The 20,903-nt window shown below is 47.8% G+C and overlaps 2 protein-coding genes across 3 annotated transcripts in view; one reads left to right on the forward strand and one right to left on the reverse strand.

Moving 5' to 3' along the window:
* KCNN1 (potassium calcium-activated channel subfamily N member 1) overlaps window positions 1-14,228 on the forward strand; it is an 80,820-nt gene extending 66,592 nt beyond the window's left edge. For both annotated transcript variants that reach the window (XM_081895652.1, XM_081895653.1), the window contains exons 6-9: window positions 1,202-1,312; window positions 2,253-2,380; window positions 10,766-10,835; window positions 12,899-14,228. In XM_081895652.1, coding sequence (XP_081751778.1) covers window positions 1,202-1,312; window positions 2,253-2,380; window positions 10,766-10,835; window positions 12,899-13,171 — 582 coding nt within the window. In that variant the 3' untranslated portion in view covers window positions 13,172-14,228. The remainder of the gene's footprint in view (window positions 1-1,201; window positions 1,313-2,252; window positions 2,381-10,765; window positions 10,836-12,898) is intronic.
* BABAM1 (BRISC and BRCA1 A complex member 1) overlaps window positions 1-20,903 on the reverse strand; it is a 192,886-nt gene that overhangs the window by 30,409 nt on the left and 141,574 nt on the right. The gene's annotated exons all lie outside the window — the stretch shown is intronic.

The following is a 20,903-nucleotide window of genomic DNA, read 5'->3' on the forward strand; positions in this document are numbered from 1 at the left end:
TGCACAACCGAGCTCTAACATGTGCCATTCATTTCATGGAGTGCCCTGGGAACCCGGGGGGGGGGAGCGAGAGCTGGTCACAGCAGGAGGGGGAGCCTCCCTGGATTCTTCAGCAGCTGAACTCATTGCTGCCTCTTGGGCCCCCTCCTCTCCTGCCTTCTCCTCTGCTAGAAGCCAGAATTGTTCCCAGACTATGAAAAACTGCTTAGAAATATACAGTGGTACCTCGGGTTACAGACGCTTCAGGCTACAGACACTTCAGGTTACAGACTCTGCTAACCCAGAAGTAGTACCTTGGGTTAAGAACTTTGCTTCAGGATGAGAACAGAAATTGTGCAGCGGTGGCAGCGGGAGGCCCCATTAGCTAAAGTGGTGCTTCAGGTTAAGAACCGTTTCAGGTTAAGAACGGACCTCCGGAACGAATTAAGTACTTAACCCGAGGTACCACCGTATAAGATTTACAGAAGATTGGAAGAAACATACGAATTATTTGAAGAGCAACTGTAATAAACAAATTCCGCTAGCAGGACTACAAGAAGTTTTGTAAGGAGAAATGTATGAAGCATTGCAAAGTAGAGGAAGAATAGAGATATTAGTTATGGATTAAATGTAATTGTGGAAGTAAGAAATGTGTATTTAGTGAATAGACTGGAAAATTTTCAGATGTGATTGATGGAAGTAAAAAAAATATGATACAGTGGTACCTCAGGTTACATACGCTTCAGGTTACATACGCTTCAGGTTACAGACTCCACTAACCCAGAAATAGTGCTTCAGGTTAAGAACTTTGCTTCAGGATGAGAACAGATATCGTGCTCCAGCGGTGCGGTGGCAGCAGGAGGCCCCATTAGCTAAAGTGGTGCTTCAGGTTAAGAACAGTTTCAGGTTAAGTACGGACCTCCGGAATGAATTAAGTACTTAACCCGAGGTACCACTGTATAAGATATGAAAGTATGTTTGATTGCTGTTGAAAATGATATGTTGAAAAACTAATAAAAATATATTTTTAAAAAATATATATATATAAGTCCACCCCTTAGAGATTTTGGTAATTGGATGGCATGTTACTAACTTAAATGAAAATATGGAGCACACTGCAGCGTCCTTGGATATGGCTTACTTCTCCCGCCTCCTTCAGCAGGCAGGCATCCAACCGGTGTGGCTTTCCCTATTCTAACCCTCCCTCTTCCTTGTCCTGCAGGGTGCTGGTTGTACAGCTCTCGTGGTTGCCGTTGTCGCCCGGAAGCTCGAACTGACCAAAGCGGAAAAGCACGTCCACAACTTCATGATGGATACACAGCTATCAAAGCGGGTAAGAGGTGCAGCACCCTCGGCCCCGATCCTCAGCATAGACAGAGTGTGGGTGGTAGTCCACCCTTGTCCTGCTTCAAGAGTAAACCCATCGAAGGTCATGGACACAAATAACTTGGGCCAATCCATTTTCCGTGGGTCATCTCCAACGCTGGTCATACTCAGAGTAGACCCATTGATTTCAATGGGCATGAGAACGTGAGGACCATGAATTTCAATGGGTCTCTACACGGAAGATCTTTACTTAGAGGATAATGCATGCAGCAACCTCCTCTACTGCCGTTTTATAAAACGCAGAGGATTGCTGTTCCAAAAGTAATTCCTTGTAGCAGCCGTTCAGAGAATCAAGACTTGACTCTGTGAAAACAGTAATATTTATTTATTTCATAATATGCATGCACCCCTTAATTGTTTTTTTAAAAAACCCTCAAAGCTCTGTGTGTGTGTGTGTGTGTGTGTGTGTGTGTGTCACAATAAAATGATCCAATAAGGAAAATTAATAGCAACGATTTAAAGTTAAAAATAAATTAAAAACAGATTAAAACTCGCACCACTTTTCTAAATATTTGGATGGCAAAAATCTCTTTAGCAGACACCAAAAAGAGTACAGAGATATCAAAAGTGTTCCAAAGTGTAGATGCTGCCACACTAAAAGACCGAGTTCTTAATTAACTCCGAATAGTTAGCTTTCTTAAGACACGGGTGCAACTTAGCATCTTCACAAACAATCCTTCACGGGGTCAAACTTGGATTGGTTGGTGATAATCGAGAGCGATCGCAATGGGAGCAAGGTAGGATTGGTCAGAGACTGTGCCGTCACGAACTCCAGAGAGCCTATTTTTTTGGAAGAGCACCGCTCACCACCTCAGACCTCTCCTGCCTGTCTGATGCCCATCTCCTTTTCTTTCCCCCTTAACCTCTTTCCCTCCCCACCCCCCCAGGTGAAGAATTCTGCCGCCAACGTACTCAGGGAAACGTGGCTGATCTACAAGCACACCAAGCTGGTGAGGAAGATTGACCATGCCAAAGTACGGAAACACCAGCGTAAGTTCCTCCAAGCCATCCATCAGTAAGTCAAACATGTTTACCTGCTTCAAACCCCCCCCCCAGTGCCTGCTGCTTCCTGCTCCCACCCACCCACCCTCCATCCCCCTGTTCTGTTGTCCAGGTCTCTCCCTGACTTGGGGGTCCCTGCCTGAAAGGAGGAGAATCCGCTCCACTAATTACGATGCACCGTTCAATCGTTGCAAAAATCTGCTGCTAGCTGGGGGTGGCATTGGGTTGTTATACGAAACCTACCCGTATTGTGTGGGAATGTTCAGGGATGCAGGAGAGGATATATTGTCTGATTATAGCCTTTCCAACTTGTGTTAACAAGTTCACAATTTAGCAGAGTAACATTCCCCTGTTTAAACTCACAGCGGATGCTCAGGCTCGCTAAAGCCTCTATAATAACTGTTCTGGTATTTCCCCCTTATTCCCTCATAAAAGATAAGACATGACACAGTCTTCTATAAAAGTATAAAAAGAGTTTACTCACATTCTGTTCACAACTGGATCCCAGAAGGCAGACTTAGCTTAGAAAAGTAACATACACCTGGAAACTATCCCATAAGGAGACAGTCCCTTTGTCCTCTCTTGGCTGGAGGCCAAGAGAGCATCTTTGGCTAAGTTGATGTTGCTTCTTCAACGAAAGTAGTCATAGAGAGAGAGATGGCTGCCCTGCCCTGTGCTTTTGTCATTACCTGCACAGGTGAGGCCATGCCCACCTCTAGTCACATGCAGAAGTCCAGCCCAGGAGGAAACAGGAAGTTGACCTGCTGGCTGGACAAACATTCCTCCCCCTGTGTAAACATGTTCACTCTAGGAATGTTGTACTTGACTGCTCTTGTGTTTCACATCCCACATATCGGAGGTCTGTGTGGGAATGTTGTGGATAGTAGGAGAGGATATATGGATTAAATATTATCCTTCCTCACTTACGCTAGTGAGTCAGTAGCAGAGTCCATTTCCCCCAGTATATTGCAAGAAGCTAGTTGGTAGATTCGTTTGGATCTCTTTACTTAAGCAGTCCAATCTGGCGTGTCCAGACTGGGTTCGATCCTGGTAAATTCCCCTTTATTCCCTCTTAAAACAATAAGGACACAACAGTCTTCTTTTAAAAGTAATGATAAGAAGTTTACTTACATTCAGTTCACTGTTTGATCCTGAAGGCAGGCTTTAGCTTTTAGCTGCAGAAGAGACTTTATCCCATATGTGCTGCTGGCTGAGAGCCAGCAGAAAACAAAAAGACATCAAGAGAACATCATCAAGAGAAGCAAGAGAAGGAAGATGGCCGTGTGACCAGACCTTTTATGGGGTCTCCTAGGGCCACGCCCATCTACCTGGTCACACGCAGGGGTGTATGCTCCAGACCAGGTGTCACAGGAAGTCCTCCTGGCTGGAGCAACATCCCCCTGTGTCCACTCTGGGCAAACAGGAAGTGTTGTATTTGACTGCTTTCTGTGACGTTACATCCCACAGTCTGTGCCACTTTGATTTGGAGCCACATACTGGCCTTGTCCACATCTAGGTATTGCCGTTGCTCCCTTGGAGAAGACTCAAGAAACCATAACTGTCATGGGAAAGGTTAGGTTCATTCTGTGGGAATGTTCAGGGAGGCAGGAAAGGATATATTGTTTAATTATATCCTTCCCAACTTGTGTTAACAAGTTCTATCATTTAGCAGAGTAACATTCCCCTTTTAAAATTTGTACAGCGGATAACGTCTTTGCCAGGCTTGTATAAGTCTCTAAAATAAGTTTCCTTGTAATTCCCCTTTATTCCCTCATAAAACAGACACAACACAGTCTTGTATAAAAGTATAAAAGAGTTTACTCACACACATTCTGTTCACAGATGGATCCCAGAAGGCAGACTTAAGTTACAAAATGTATACACCTGGAATCTACCCCATAAGCAGATAGTTCCTTTGTCCTCTCTTGGCTGCAAGCCAAGATGCCAAGAGAGCATCTCAGGCTAAGAAGATGTTGCTTCTTTGAGGAATGGAGTCAGAGAGAGAGATTGCTGCTTCCCCTGTGCTGTTTCATTACCTGCACCGGTGAGGTCACACCCACCTCTGGTCACATGCAGAGGAAGTGTGTCCCAGCCCAGGAGGAAACAGGAAGTTCCGACTGGTTGGTCCAGACATCCCCTTTTATGTTCACTCTAGGAATGTTGTATTTGGCTGCTCTGTGTTTCACATCCCACACATCGAAATATGACAATGTAGAGCAACAGTTCCCAAACATTTTGGGGGGGGACCTCACCCACTTGCTTCCACAAATGCACCCTTAGGGCCTCCTACCTCTGCCATACAAAAAACAGAACAGCGGTTTGCACGAACCACTAATAGCAGGGTGGGAGAGTTTTAAAAAAAATCACATCTGGTAAGCAATGAGTCCCTTTGGTTTCAGATAGTACATGGGAAGACAAATCTAAAAAGTCTGGGACACAAATTTTCATGGCCCTCTAGTGAATATGGTGGCTCATTTACCAGAAGTAATGCATTTCACAGGCTCCAACATTTCTCCCATGAAAATAGGGGTGTCCTAAGGGAAAGTGGGGCATTCCGGGATCAAATCAGAAACCGGGACGGCTTCTGACTGTCCCTGGAAAATAGGGGGACTTGGAGGGTCTGGTGTTTAGTGTCAACTTTGGAAGTATATACTCAATTCTGACCAAACATAGCCACTCAGAGCAAAATATACATAGGAGACTTGGTTTGGGAAAGTACCATATTTTTCGCTCCATAATGCGCACCTAGTTTTTAGAGGGGGAATTCAAGGGGGGAAATTATTTAAAGGGAGTGCTAAGCAGAGCCTGTATGCATCCCAGGCTCTGCTCAGCGCTCCCAATTCACGAGCTGCACGAGAGTGTGTGTGTGACTCTTGGGGGCTTTTCCCCGAGGAAAAGCCCCCACCCACTCCACACGTTCTTTAAAGGGAGCACAGCTCTTGGGGGCTTTTGCGGGAGATGGGGAAAGCACTCTCTCTAGCTGTTCTGGCTTCTGGGGTAGCCCGCAAAGTCTCTGCAGGGCAGCAGGAAGGCTTCGCAGGCTACCCCAGAGCTGCTTTAAAGAGCATGCGGCTCCTGCGGGTTTTTCTATGAAGAGGGAGAAGGGACTGACTGGCCACAAGAGCCGCGTGGAGCTTGTGTGCGGCTCTTGGGGACTTTTCCTGCCTGCCTCCCCCTTGCATTCGCTCCATAAGACGCACACACATTTCCCCTTACTTTTTAGGAGGGGAAAAGTGTGTCTTATGGAGCGAAAAATACGGTAGCTGTATCTGGGGTAAGGCAATATTGCCGGTGGTCGAGTACCATTAGACAAGGATATAGATATATGCAAGAAATTGCAAGCTTCTTCTGCATCACGGTCAGTGAGTCTGATAAAAAAAACCACATGCCCCATATCTAGATTTCCTAACACAACCCAAGTCTACAAGGGCAGTTTCTGTTTACCTTCGAAGATCCTGGACAGCACCTTTGCCAGATTTTCGGTCAAGGACAGCTGCCGCCTTCGCCACACAGACTTTCATGTGTTTCAAACCATTTGTGTTTTTCAAATCCCCCTCCCATGTTAACCATCTGCTTGTGTGCATCGATGCAACATGGGGAGGAGAGGGAGATGTGTTGATGTGGCGGCACGCACAATTGCCCGTCGAGGTTCCCTCGCTTCCCCTTGCGTCGAAGGCGATCTACAATGAGATGGTTTGTCAGCGAACCAGAGTGTGTGAACTTGCAGAGCTGTGCCGTCAAAATAACCTTGAGGCAACAAAATTGTGGGTCCCTGGCTTTCGTTTACAGTGTTTTACATGCAGTGTGTTATCAGTAATGTTAAGTTGTGGGTGAACATATCAGACGACACAGCGATTCTTCAAACAGCTCTTGTTTATTCACAGGCCAGGACAGAACTGAACTGAAGGGTTCAGTCAGCCTGCTTATATAGAGCTCCAGTACAACGCTACTGTAACAACTTTCTAATGCTATCCAATCACTGAACGTCACTTTCGATCCCTTATTTGCATAACTATCTACAGTATCCCCCTGCTGGCCCAGGGTGAGAACTTCAGTACATAACAAGTAATGTCAGGGCAAGGGTGGGTGGCTGAGGGAGAGAGAGAGAGAGGTGTAACCAAACTGACAGAACCGGAATCGGTGGCGCTCTCAAGAGTCCAACGATTTTCCCAGCTCAGCCAACCAGTGCCGGTGATACTGACATAGATGGATTGGTGGTTTAGCTCACTGGAAGGCAACTTCCTTTGTGAACAAAGGACCTGAATCTTACTTGGTCCCCCAAGCTCAACAGTCTTCCATACAGTAGGATGCAAGTTTGATCGCATGCCTTCCAACATTTCCCCAATGAAAACAGGGACGTCCTAAGGATAAGCGGGACATTCCAGGGTCAGATCAGAAACCGGGATGGCTTCTGTAAACCCAGGACTGTCCCTGGAAAATAGGGACACTTGGATGCTTAAATATACATTCCCCAAAAAAGCCTGAAGAACTATTGCTGGGTTTGATAGGGGAAGATATTAAGAAGATGGACCAAAGATTATATACCGTATTTTTCACTCTATAAGACGCACCAGACCACAAGATGCACCTAGTTTTTGGAGAAGGAAAACAAGACAAAAAATATTCTGAATCTCAGAAGCCAGAACAGCAAGAGGGATCGCTGCACAGTGAAAGCAGCAATCCCTCTTGCTGTTCTGGCTTCTGGGATAGCTGCGCAGCCTGCATTCACTCCATAAGACGCACACACATTTCCCCTTACTTTTTAGGAAGAAAAAAGTGAGTCTTACAGAGCAAAAAATACGGTATTTATGCTACGACAGCTGCCAGAGTTTTGATAGCCCAAAAATGGAAAACGCAGGAGATACCAACTGTGAAGGAGTGGCAGACAAAGTTGGTTGAATACGCGGAATTAGCAAAACCGACCCATAGGATTCGTAGTCAGGAGGAAACAAAGCACCAAAAAGAATGGAGTACATTTATGGTCTATATAAGTGAAAACTGTAGAAATTTGAAGAAGTTAGCCGGACTCAAATAAATCTTATGTCATGGTTTAGTTATTATTAAGGAACTGTGGATTAGTGATTGGAATAAGAAAACCTGTGGAAGGGAAGGAGGGACGTCAACTGATCTATGGAGCGTAAAGTAAGGCAGATGTAAAAAGATTTGAAATATTTGTGTATTTTGTTGGTGTACGGGACCGCCTCTCCTGGTATGCCCCACAGAGGAACTTACGGTCTTCAAATAAAAACACCTTGAAGGTCCCAAGCCACAGAGAGGTTAGGCTGGCCTCAACTAGAGCCAGGGCTTTTTCGGCTGCGGCTCCAACCTGGTGGAACGCTCTGTCACAAGAGACAAGGGCCCTCCAGGACTTGACATCTTTCTGCAGGGCCTGCAAGACAGAGCTGTTCCACCTGGCCTTTGGTCAGGGCGCAGCCTGACTCCCTCCTTTGGCAATCTTTACAAAACTTTAGTTTATGGTTGCCATCAATTTTGATTTTAATTCATTTTTATAATGTTTTATAATGTTGTACTGTTTTAGTGTTGTTAGCCGCCCTGAGCCCGGCTTCGGCTGGGGAGGGCGGGATATAAATAAAACTTATTATTATTATTAATAAAAAGCATTTTTAAAAAAGAAAAAGGAAATAGGGACACTTGGAGGGTCTGCATGGCATCGCCATGGAAGAGATGGAAATCTCTGGCTGCCAGTCAGTGCAGGCAGTATTGCACTAGATGGACTGGGGAGGCAGGTCTGGCTCTGTATAAGACGAATTCCTATGTTCCTGTGCATAAGAGGGAGCCGCTGGCAGTGCCCCCCCCCCGCCCCCGTTAGTGTGTGCTGGGTTTTTGGCTATCCTCACAACTTCGACCCACAATTTGACCACTCCGGGGTGGGAATCTGTGGGTTCTGGGGAGCAGAGAAGGCGGTGTCTGTCTGGCGGTGTGACCCCCCCTTCCTATCTCTCATGTTTATTTAAACCTGTGCTGTTGTTTTGTCTCTGTTCCCTCCCCCCTCCTCCACCCCGCCCCGCCCTTGCAGAGCCCAGAAGTAAGTTACTGTTCCGCCAGAACTTTTGTTTGAATGCATGGTTTGCCCGTCTTTGTCTCCACCTCTTCGGGAGGCCACAACGCCGACCCCATTCAGACACGCACGCATGCCCAAATTACGCACGCATCCCAACCGCGCTTCACCCCGGCCAGCCCTCGGCTAACCCAAATTTCTCTCCGTTTCGAAATGTGGACAGCGAGAGAGAGAGAGAGAGAGAGAGAGAAAAGAGAGAGAGAGTCAGAAATTTGGGGGTTCGTAGCATGCCAGCCCACTGCCAACTTGCAAATGCCGTGTTTCTCTTCCCTCCCATCTCTCAGCACAAGCTGTTTCCATCTTGCCTGTGTCTCGCGACGTTGCTCTGATTTAGAGGCCAAGCAACGCGAGGGCTTTCTGGACCCATCCATATAAGTGGGAGCGTCATTATGTCTCCATCTCACAGCACCCACATGGACCCTCCTGCCTGTATCGGGAAGTTTTCAATGTTTGACGTTTTACTATGTTTCCATAAGTGCTGTCAGCAGCCCACAGCGGCTGGGGGAACCCAGCCAGCTTGGCAGGGTAGAAATAATAAAAATATTATTGTTGTTATTATTATTATTAAACTGCTCCCTTCAATGTCATCATTGCTCTGCCCATCACAGCCTGGCAGATCCCATCTGATTATTATTATTCTGAAGGTAAACAGCATTTCCGTGCGCCCTGGCACTTGTCACGGTGTCCCGTTGCACCGGAAGCGGTTTAATTCTGCTTGCCATATGACTTGTCTGTGGGCGAACGCCAGTTCCCTTGGGGAAGATGACTGTCGAACCACATAGTCGAATTTGACTGGACTTAACCACCCAGGGGTCCTTCACCTTTAGCTATTGCTATTATGATTATTATAGCCCTTCCTTCCGCAGGCCACAACCATGTAAACTCAACATTTAAAAAACACACAATCAAAACCGCAACTGGTGTGTCGGGATAATGCAGCACATTTTCCTCATGTGACATAAGCTGCGCACTGAAGGTGCCTTGTAGATCTCTGTGGGGAGGGAGATACGCAGTGCAGGGGCTGCCACAGAGAAGGCAATATTTCTCCCCAAACTGCCACCCCCCCAAAAAAAAGACTTTTGCAGGCAAGAGGGCCACCTGTGCTGTGTTTTCCGCTAGCAACAATGGCTATGCGATGCCTAGACAGTAATGCCTGTTGCTAGAAACCCACGGGAAGGGTGAGTTGGTTCTGTGTTTGAGTCCTGGTTGAGAGTCTCCCATAATGGACATCTGGTTGGTCTCTGTGGTCTCCTTTGGCCCCTTCTTCTGTTCTTAACACATGAGAGTCCTCAGTCTCTCAGATATTTGGGACCTGAGTCGTTTAAGGGCTGTAAGCATAGCGTGAGCATCTTCAAATAACTTGGGGAATGTGAGATGATTCTCACTCCCGCCACACCCTTGCTTTCCCAATTTCCTGATAAGCCAGGCTGGGAAAGGTCTATTGAATCCATCCTTCGGACTGCCACAGGAGTGTGCCAGTCAGTGATCACACAGTTCAAAGGTGGAGTTAACTCTTTATTAGCAAAAACACCATCTCCACAGACTTGGCTGAGTTCCAGGCCTGATGAGGAGAGCATCTCATTTCCAGTGGTCGTCCTCCATAAAATTCAGTTGTCGAAACTGAAAGTCCCCACCCCCTCCTCTCCAAGGCTTTCCCCCCAAGCAATCAGAGACTGCTCCTGTCATCAGCCAACCTCTTCTCCACCCTTTTCATGCCTCTACTGGTTCTGGGAGGAGACCTGGTTGCAGCACCTTCCCTGCCCTCATGCCTTCCGGATGCTTTAGAAGAGACATCCATCCAGTTTGCATTTTCACGCAAATATGACCTGATCCGTGCCCCAAAACCAATATGCGAGCCGAGAAGACAGCTCTCAGGGTGAATCAGACTAAGATTTAAAAGCAGCACCAAGTCCCTAAAAGTGGTAAGGGGCCTCTAAATTTTCTAGTGGGGTGAAAACCCAACAGGGTTTCTCAGAAGCTGAGTGGCTGACCTTCCACTGAGACAGGAAGGTCTTCTCCAGTCCCCCCAAAACCTAGAGGTGGAGGGTCACTCCATGCTGAGAGAGGGCTATTCTCTAAGCTGTCTCCACCCAAGCCAATGGTCTCGTGCCATTGGCTCCCTGCATGCCTGGGTGTGTGTGTGTGTTTGGATCCAGCAAGGTGGGATCTGGAATTCTGTGCATGTCTGTCTACGGCGATGGTGGGATCTCTTTCTCTCATCTCCTGTCTGTTCCACCTGCAGACCGCTGCTTCGTGAAACCCCAGCCTCCTGCCCGCCTCCCCTCATCTTTAATTCCCGCTATCGTTTTTGCTTCCCAGGTTGAGGAGCGTGAAAATGGAACAGAGGAAGCTCAATGACCAGGCAAACACCCTGGTGGATTTGTCAAAGGTGAGCCACGCCTGGGTGACGGAAACATCAAGCAATTTTTGGGTCTCTGCTTGAAGTAATCACCTTGGATTGGGGTAGGGGCTCAATGCCAGCGGTTGGCAAGGTTTACTCCGTGATTTCTAGCATCTGCGCAGACACAATTTTTGGCATCTGCACATGCGCAGATGCGCTTTCTGGCACTGCGGAAGTGAGTCCCCGTGCCACACTGTGCCGGTTTAGCGCAGCAGGCGGGGACTTGCCAAGCGGGCAGCTCAGTTCGGGGGCAGCTCGTGGGCGGGTTAAACAACCTTAGGTTGCTGACCCCTGTTCGATGCAATTCTTATCAAAGGTAAAAAGGTAAAGGGACACCTGACTATTAGGTCCAGTTGCGGACGACTCTGGGGTTGCTGTGCTCATCTCGCTCTATGGGCCAAGGGAGCCGGCATACAGCTTCCGGGTCATGTGGCCAGCAGGACTAAGCCACTTCTGGCGAACCAGAGCAGTGCATGGAAATGCTGTTTACCTTCCCGCCGGAGTGGTACCTATTTATCTACTTGCACTTTGACGTGCTTTCGAAGTGCTAGGTTGGCAGGAGCAGGGACCGAGCAACGGGAGCTCACCCCGTCATTGCGGGGATTCGAACCGCCGACCTTCTGATTGGCAAGTCCTAGGCTCTGTGGTTTAACCCACAGTGCCACCCGCGTCCCTATCTTATCAAAGGTAGCCAGCCCTTTATTCAGAATCATGAAGACTTGCTTTATTTATAAGGGGAAGTTGCAGCATCTGTTCTACAGGGGAAAGGTCCCAGGTTTAATCCCTGATATTGGAAGGGTCTGGGAATGTCCCGCTGCTTGAAACCCTGGAGAGCTGTTACCTGTCAGGGGAAATATTGAGCTGGATCAGTGGTTCCCAAAGTGGACAGAGGAAGGACAGAGGAAGGAAGGAAGGAAGGAAGGGAGGGAGGGAGGGAGGGAGGGAGGGAGGGAGGGAGGGAGGGAGGGAGGGAGGGAAGGAGGGGACGGGCTGGATGAGAGGCACCAGCTTCGGAGCACCCTAGCAAACCCTCAGGATAAGAAGGCTCATAGCCAGGGGGCAGAAGAGGTAACAGGGCTTAGTGAGCGGGGAGAGTGTGGCAGAAAGAGGGCCAGAACCAGAAGAAGAAGCAGAGGCTGGAGAGGAGGGAGGCCAAGACGCAGAGATGATTCAGGTTGATGAAGTCTCCTGGTGGTCTCCCCCTCCTGCTGTGACCAGCTCCTGTGCTGGTCCCGGGGGGAAGGTTACTGTTACCGTAGTCAAAGTTCAGTCCTGAGTCACTAGCCTGGAAATAGTCCACAAGGTGAGAAGCGAGGTCCGAAGCAGGGAGCCGGGCGGGGACAGGAACACTCGAAGATCAGAAGCAGGAAGCCGGGCGGGGAACAGGAACACTGGAGGAACAGGACTGGATGCTGGCCGAAGCAGCTCTTCAATGATGACGTTGCTCCCGCAACCTGGGACCGGGCTGACTGGCCTTTATCTTCTCTGAGGCCAGGGGTGGTCCCCAGGAGACCCGCCTCCCCTGGCCTTAAGGCGAGCACTCCTCCTGGGAGAAACCAGTTCCCTTCGCCTCTCTGCCCTGAGCCTCTGCAGTTCAGGAGAGGCCGAAGGGTTACTGGGCCCAGGGGGAGACTCACCTGCAGGCACTGAGTCCTCAACCACCTCTGGAGCCAGAGTGGATTTACCTGGTGCCTGCTCCTGAGGATCCGGCACAGGTGCAGGCGCTTCGGAATCAAGGCCCTGCCCCAGTTCAGCCGGCCCTGGAGGCGGGGACTCCTGTGCTGGCTGGGTTTCCTCCGGTTCACTCTCAGAATTGGAATCCCAGGCCATCACAGCTCCCCTCCCCCCTGGTCTCACAGAATGTGCAGAGAAATAAGTAGCTAGAGCAACCCATTCAGATGGGTGGGGTATAAATAATAATAATAATAATAAATTATTACTATAAACAGGCAGGTCCGGGGAGGTGGTAAGGAGGAGGTTTGGAGCCACCCCGCTCTCTTCCAGTGCAACAACCACCAACCCTTTCCCACTTTCCTCTCCCTTCTCGCCAGACGCAGAACGTCATGTACGACATGGTGTCAGAGCTGCAGGAGCGCAACGAGGACCTCGAGAAGCGCATCAGCGCCCTGGAGGGGAAGATCGACATGCTGGGCCTGACTCTGCATGCGCTCCCCAGCCTCGTCAGCCAAGCCATACGCCAGCAGCAGCGGGCCCTGCCCCGCACCTGCAGCACCTCCAACAGCTCCGAACACTCCTGCTGGACTCCCACCCGCCGGCGGAAGTCTCCCTCCACTGCCCCTCACACATCCTCGGACAGCGGGTGATTCAGGGGGGCGGGCTCGCGCACCGGGGGCACCCATGGACTCATATATGGCCATTGTGTGGCCGATTCCCCTCTGAGCTTTTTTCTGGAAAGCCCTGTACACAGACCTCCCCAAGTCCGCTGAGATGGGCCCGTGCCGCGGAAGACTCGTCGGGCACAGAAAACGGATTCCGAACCCGGTTCCAATGTAACATTATGCAAAGCTGGGGATGTTTCTTTTGTTTGTTTGTATGAGGAGAGGGTGGGAGCAGGGCTTTTTCTTCCTCAGCCGGAATTCGCTGGAACTCAGTTCCGGCACCTCTCAGGCGGACGCCATTGCCATTCTAAGAGAACAAGGGAGGCGTTCACGGTGAGTGCTGGCACCTCTTTTTCTTGAAAAATAGCACTGGGTGGGAGGGGAATCCCATGTAGAAATTGCGCAAATTCACAACAATCCCTTAAAAAAAAGAAAAAATCCCTTCTCTCCCTTCCAACGGCAGCCATTTGGTCCCTAGCCATGCCCTCCACGGGAGTCATCTTGCACCATGGTCTCAACATTCAGCCTGGCAAGGGGTGAGACTAGATGGGCCTTTGGTTCCCTTCCAACAGTACGGTTCTATCATCCTGTGATTCCAAGTGAGGACCTCTTAGGCGACAGTCTCCCACTCCACTCGCTCGTTTGCCTTTTCTCTTCCCAAACTGGAGAGAAATGCTGGCAAATGCCCATTTCTCATAAAACTATATATGGATTTAACATGTTTTGGAGCCATACATAAGTGCAATGGGGTCTGAGGCAGCTGGGACCAGTGGCACGTGTGTGGGGGTTTCTTTGCTCTCCTTCCAAATCCCTTTCTGTCTCCTGGAAGAAAGAATAAGACCTGTTTTAAAGCAGGACCAGAGACCTCATCCCGAGGGGCCCATTTGCTGCTGGGAGGGCTTCTGGGGGCCACATGCCACTGCTGGGTGAGGCCGGGGGGGTGTGTGGATAGAGCAATTGATGCAAAGTTAACTTTTATGCAATTAGCTGGTTTCTACGCACACTACACCTGTCATCCAGACATGCAAGGGGCCTCATCAGAATTAAACACTCAAGCAAGGTGCAGAACGAGAACGAGGGGAGAGTTCCAGGGGCCAAATGGAGAGGCCTGGAGGGCCACATCCACCCCCTGGACCAGAGGTTCTCCACCCCCTGTTATAAAGAAATAAATATTGTGGGCTGTATCTAATGTTAATCCAGCTCAGAGTAAACTCACTGAAATTAACGAGCGAGCCCATTTGCTTCAAGAGGTCTAGATAGTTGGAGCCAACCCAGGGGTGTAGCTTGGGGGTTCCAGGGGTGCATTTGCCCCAGGCGCACAATTTTTGAGGGGGCACAAACGAGGCACCCCCATGCAGGCAGTGTGGCTTGGCCCAGCACTCCTCTGTACCTGCCAAGGGTTGCGTCAGCTGGCTGGGCTCCCCACTGCGTGGGCAGGCAGGCGGCTCAATGTGACCCCGTTTGCTCAGGTGGGGTTGCAGTTGTGTGAGCCCCAGGCACCGGGCACTGGCAACTGCCACTACACCACTGAGATGACTTACCAAGTACCTATTGGCTAGTGCCTGTAACATCAATAGTGGCACGCAATTCCTAATCTGATCTCCACAACCGCACAATAGCAGGTTTGTTAACAGCTTTTAAAGGGTTCTTTTATTACTACTTAAATCTTTAAAAAAAAAAAAAAGTAAGGTGATAGACACTGAAAAGAGGGGGGGAGATCTAATGTCGGAGAGAGACAGAACATTCCACTTTCCCCCAACAATAGAGTGAATGGCTTCTGGGTTTGAAAAACCTGTAAAATCAAATAATAAGGCTACAGGCCTCTCCTTACTCATCACAAGCAAGCTCACTGTCTCCTGTAAGATCCTATAAAATCCATGGCACCAACACACCAAAGGGAGCTTTTGCTGATGCAATTCCAAGTGGAATCTAAAGGGGGGTGACAGCAGCACTTTGCACGTGGGCAGTTGAAGCGATGTTACGTTGGAAATCAGTCCGTCTGAACTGGGGAAAGTCATGTCTCCTGTCTCCAATACAAGGTCATTGGGCGGAAAGCAGTGGCTCTGGTGTCCTCCTGCCTTTGTGACTCAGTGAACGCACAACATGTTTCTGGGGTCTTCCAAACATGGACTCTCCTCCTCTTTTATAATCTAACCGCCCTGTTTCCTCTCATACGCACACAAACACATTCCTCCCGCTTTCGTTTCGAAGACTTCCGGTTTGATCTCTTAAAACACTGTGCTTCTTTCTAGCTCTTGAATTGATCAATTGATCGATCAATCGTGAGTGTGTGTGTGTTTTGCGGGGAGGGTGGGGAGAGGCTGAAATTTGGTGGGGAGAGGCTGAAATTTGGTGGGGAGGGGGGAGGATTGCAACCCAACCTATTTTATAAGAATTAGGAAAGTGCGGAGGATGATCGAAGTTTTGTTTTTCTATTAAAGGTTCTCTTGACTTCAAATTGGGATTGGTTTTTAAGGATAGCTTTAAGAACATAGAATCATAGGGGAAATGTAGAGCTGGAAGGGACCACGAGGGTCATTTAGTCCAACCCCCTGCAACGCAGGAAACCGGCCCAACCTGGGATTCGAACCCACAACCCTGAGATTAAGATTCTGCTTTTGAGCTACCTGAAGAACATACGACAAGACTTCCTGGCGTGGGGCAAGGCACACCCACAACAGTCTTCTCACGTCCCACCAGTGGGATTTAGGGAGGTTCACAAAGGTGATAAACCTCCTCTTTTATCTCAAGGTAGACCCTCTCTGGATGAAGAAGCTCCACTCAGCTGGCAACCATTGCAAGACTTTTCCTTCTCTGTGATATTGCGCACTCCCCTTTTTGGAAAGACGATTCCTGCAGGATCAGACCAAAGGGCCCTCTGCTCTGGAATCATAGAATCACAGAATGATAGAGTTGCAAGGGACCACGAAGGTCATCTAATCCAGCCCCCCGGCAATGCAGGAATCTCGGCCAAAGCATCCATGACAGATGGCCATCCAACATCTGATTAAAAACCTTCAAATAAGGAGAGTCCACAAGGGAGTCCAGTCCACTGTCAAACAGCTCTGACTGTCAGAAAGTTCTTCCAGATGTTTAGTCAGAATCTCTTGAAGCCATGGGTTCGAGTCCTACCCTCTGGAGCAGGAGAATCAAGCTTGTTCCCTCTTCCATGTGACAGCCTTGAAGGTATTTGAAGATGGCTCTCATTCTTCTCTTTTCCAGGGTAAACATACCCAGATCCTTCAACCGTTCCTCATCAGGCTTGGCTTCTAGAATCCTGTCTTCCAAAGTAGCCTCAGGGGGAATGAAGGCAGTATTCCTCCCTTCCTGTTGTCCTCAACTCATTCCAGCATCAGTGGTAGACTACTTACAAACAGGGAGTAGTGGCGGACTTGGGGTCTCAAATTTCAGTTGTGCCCCTTGTGACACCAAGGTTCAGGGGTCTCACACACACACACCTCTCACCTTTTATTCTAGACATCATAGTTGCAGCAGACCCTGTTATTCTTTGTCATGGGCTAACACAGTGACCCACTTGGAAAGGAAGACTGGAGATTTCCATGTTTTTAAGTATCCTTGGAAAGAGCTTTTGCCAACCTAAACCACATGGGCCATTTTCTGCCCCAGTGCGAGTCCTGGAAAAGAACGATCCAGCCTTATAGGCTTCTCCCATCAGGGAAAGGTTCGTAGCTCAGTGGCAAATCACCCGTTTGGCATGGCAGAAGTTTTCAGGCTCAATACCTGGTGGTAGGAGTGGGAGAGACAATCCTGAGCTAGATGGACCTGTGCTCTAACAGCTTCCTGGGTTCATTTGAAGAGCGGGCAGAGCTCAGCACATCATGGCTAGTACCTGTAACATCACCAACCCACCTTCTCTCACCCACCATTGATCTCCAGAGCAATTTTGCCACCGGTAGAAAGGGGGGCAAAGGTGTGCAATGATCAACCATTAATATAACCGGTGATGGTTATTATTATTATTATTATTATTATTATTATTACAATACCCTGCCCATCTGGCTGGGTTTCCCCAGCCACTCTGGCGGCTTGCAGCACAATCTAAAAACATCAAGCATTAGAAACCTCCCGATACAGGGCTGCCTTCAGACGTCTTCTAAAAGTTGTGTAGCTCTTTCATCTCCTTGGCATCTGAAGGGAGGGCATTCCACAGGGAGGGCGCCACTACCAAGAAGGCCCTGCGCCAGGCTAATAATGAAACGAGAGGGAGAACGCGGCAACAAGCAGGTGACGTCCGTTAGGAGCAACTGCCGCAGAGGCGCAGCAAAGCTCACCTGTTGCCCTTTGTGCAAGGAGCTAGAACGCCACTAGGGCTGAGAGACACTCTTGTCTGAAACCGTAGCCACCCAACAGTGCAGACCGTGCTTGAGCTGGATGCAACAAGGGCATCTCTGAATAAGCCAGTTTCCGAGGTGCCTATTGCACAAGAACACCTTTGAGAACAGAAGCCACAGTTTTTCGTCAAGGCTGAAGGTGCACAACGTTTGTCCAGAGTAGTGCAGTCCGTAAGAACATGAGAAGAGCCTGTTGGATCAGGGCCCATTTATTTTTTAAAAACCATTTTTTAAATTAACTTTTCAAATTTTACAAATTCTTTTACACAACCGTCAGAATACATATCTCATCTCCGTTGACTTCCCACCCAACCATCAAGCATACGTTTTAACACGACCGTGATGTTTTTTGCAAATATTCCACAAAACATTGCCGTTCTTCAAGAAGTGTTTTCTTTGTTCTGTTCTTTAATTCTCACGGTTCGTCTAACCATCTCAGCATATCCCGTCTTCATAAGCCATTTTTTTTACAGTAATATTTATTAATTTTCATCAATAGACATAACAAAAAAGAAAATATACAAGAACACAATAGAAAGGTGAAAAAGAAGAATAAAAAATAACAAACTTAAAATACCTAAATAGGAAAAAAAGAAACTCAATTAATTAATTAGAATCCATTTTCATAAACATTTTGGTTGACTTCCTCTAATCTCCTCCATCTGAATTTCCTCTTAATTTGAATGTAGCAGTTTCCAATATCATTATTTCATAAAACAATATTACAGTCGTATTCCAATTTCTTTACCTTTCTTATAATACATTTTCTTATTTATATATTTAAGTCTAATTTAATCCTAGGCCTGATTGGTTCTTTCAAGTGGTTATATATCTTTAATATTAGAATATTTGTTCAAATAGTCTTTAAATTTCTTCCAGTCTTCTTGGTAGTCCTCTTCTTTCTCGTCGCGGATTCTCCTGGTGAGATCAGCCAGCTCCATAAATTCCATCATCTTCATCTGCCATTCTTCTACCGTTGGTAATTCTTGTGTTTTCCATTTTCTGGCTAGTAAAATCCTAGCAGCTGTCGTGGCATACAAAAATATCTTTTTGGGGCAATTCAGTACCTACTATCCCAAGGATAGTAAGCCATAAGCCATTCTTCTTCCACTGGGCTTCCTGTTCTTTCTAATTTTGTGCATAGACTATTCTTGCCGCCGCCAAGGCATACATAAACAAATTAAACAATTCCTTCTTCAGCTGTGGTCCAATGATACCTAACAGAAAGGCCTCAGGTTTCTAGGAAACCACTACTTTAAAATAGTCGAGCATCGTCGTCTCAGAGGCCCACAAGGACAATCCGAGCACAGGAGCAACTCTCTCCTCATGAGGTGCAGAGAGACTGGTCTTCAGAAACATTGCAGAGCACAGCTGTCATAGCCAGGAGCCTTTTTTGGGCTCCTCCTCCTCTGTCTAATCATCTTTTAAAGCCACTGGATGGGAGTTGTAGCCGAACCATTTTGGGAAGACGCCATATTGGCGATCCCTGCACTCGTCTGGCGTCTCGGAGTTCGCCAGCTCTGCGGATAAACTGATGTTCCAAAAAAAATAGTCATAATTGCCCAGGGTCCTCTAAAAAGAACTGGGAAGAATTTGGATATAATCATTAGAAGAAGAGCAGCTCTGTTTAGACCTGTATGCTTGCCTGCCTGCCTGCCTGCTTGCTTGCATGTGAGAGAGCATAGCTGTCAACGTTTCCCTTTTTTAAAGGGAAATTCCCTTCTTCTGAATAGGATTCCTCGCAAGAAAAGGGAAAAGTTGACAGCTATGGAGAGAGAGAGAGAGAGAGAGAGAGAGAGAGAGAGAGAGAGAGAGAGAGAGAGAGAGAGAGAGAGAGAGAGAGAGAGAGAAAGAAAGACCGTGGAAAGCTGTTTTGGTGATTAATGGCTACCAACTTTTTCTTCTTCTTCTCTTCCTCCTTCTCAGTGCTTTTTTTCTGGGAGGTACGCAGGGATACACATACCCCTAAACATTTTGTGAATCCGCGTTTGGCCTCATTGAGGGGCAGTATTTCAATCTGAGTAGGAAAATGAGAGTACCCCTAAACATTTTTTTTTTAGAAAAAAGCACTGAGTATTATTATTATTATTATTATTATTATTATTATTATTATTAAATTTGTATACTGCCCTATACCTGCAGGTCTCAGTGCAGTTACAACATAAAACCACAAAATAATAAATCATATGAAATGACGCCCCATCCAGACTTTTACAGAATTTAGCATTTAACACTGTGGTTTAGTTCATAGGGCTATTCTTAGATACGTCAAGGAGATTTTCCTTCACGTTTTTATTCTTTCCTGCAAAGGGTGTTGCAAAACAGTTCTTTTGAAAGCTGGGTGTAGCATGGTGGCAAAAAAGGAATCAGTTGCCTGAGTGGCCCCTGTGTTCTCCCTGCTCTGCTATGCATTCAGCTCCTCCGCAATTCGGAACTGGGACCAGTGCATCTTTGAGCTCACCCCCAGTTTATTTGCACCCCTTCCACCGAGAAATTGCAGAGGAGGCCGAGTGCCGTTGCACTGGGATGGTTTTCGGTGCGGTGGTTTTCTAGTGTGCTCAGACTGCACCTGGGTGTCAGTAAGAGGAGAATCACACACCCCTCCCAAAAAAATAGCAGCACACAATTGCACCAGGATTGCTTTATTGTAGTGTTTCACGGTCAGTGTGCATGGAGAAGGGAGGGATGAACCGGGCAAGAAAGAACCGGACGTGGTTGCAAGCAAGGCACGCACAGAAACTCTGGAAATAGCAAAGGAGGGACGTTCCAGGCCTGCTCCACTTTGGAAACGAGGCCAGATCATCTGGGACTCCGAAATCTGAGGCAAATGTCAAGGGAGCATCCCTAGATGAGCCAGAGATCAGAAAAGCCTCACAACTGAATCTTAGCCATGCCGACTGAGAAGCTTGTCCTACTGAATTTGGTGGGGCTAACTTCTAGGTCAATGGGGCTTAGGGTGGCTGTCTCATCTGCTACCCTTTCCAGAGGTGTTGAACTACAATTCCCATCATCGCTGGCGCCTGATGTGAGCCATGATCTACAACACCTGGAAAGGAGCCACATTGGCAAGCCATGCACTCTCAGCCTCTGTTTCCCCTGAGCATAATATGGGAGTGATAGCACCAGCTTACCTTGCAGGACCAGTGTAATGATTAGAACAAGATAATATGTGTGATGAAGCACTTTCATCGTCATCGTCATTGTGTGTGTGTTGGGGGTGGGGCTGTCTCTGTCTTTTATATTTCATGTATGCAATTTTGGGGGACGCCTTTTTAAGGGCTCAGCTGTGGGGATATGGATACTTTTGTATTAGGCAGACAATTAAATAAAACGTTTGAAAGATAAATGGATAAAAGGGTTGGTCA

This window comes from Podarcis melisellensis (genome assembly GCF_964234715.1).
Source record: "Podarcis melisellensis genome assembly, chromosome: 18".
Classification (NCBI taxonomy): Eukaryota; Metazoa; Chordata; class Lepidosauria; order Squamata; family Lacertidae; genus Podarcis; species Podarcis melisellensis.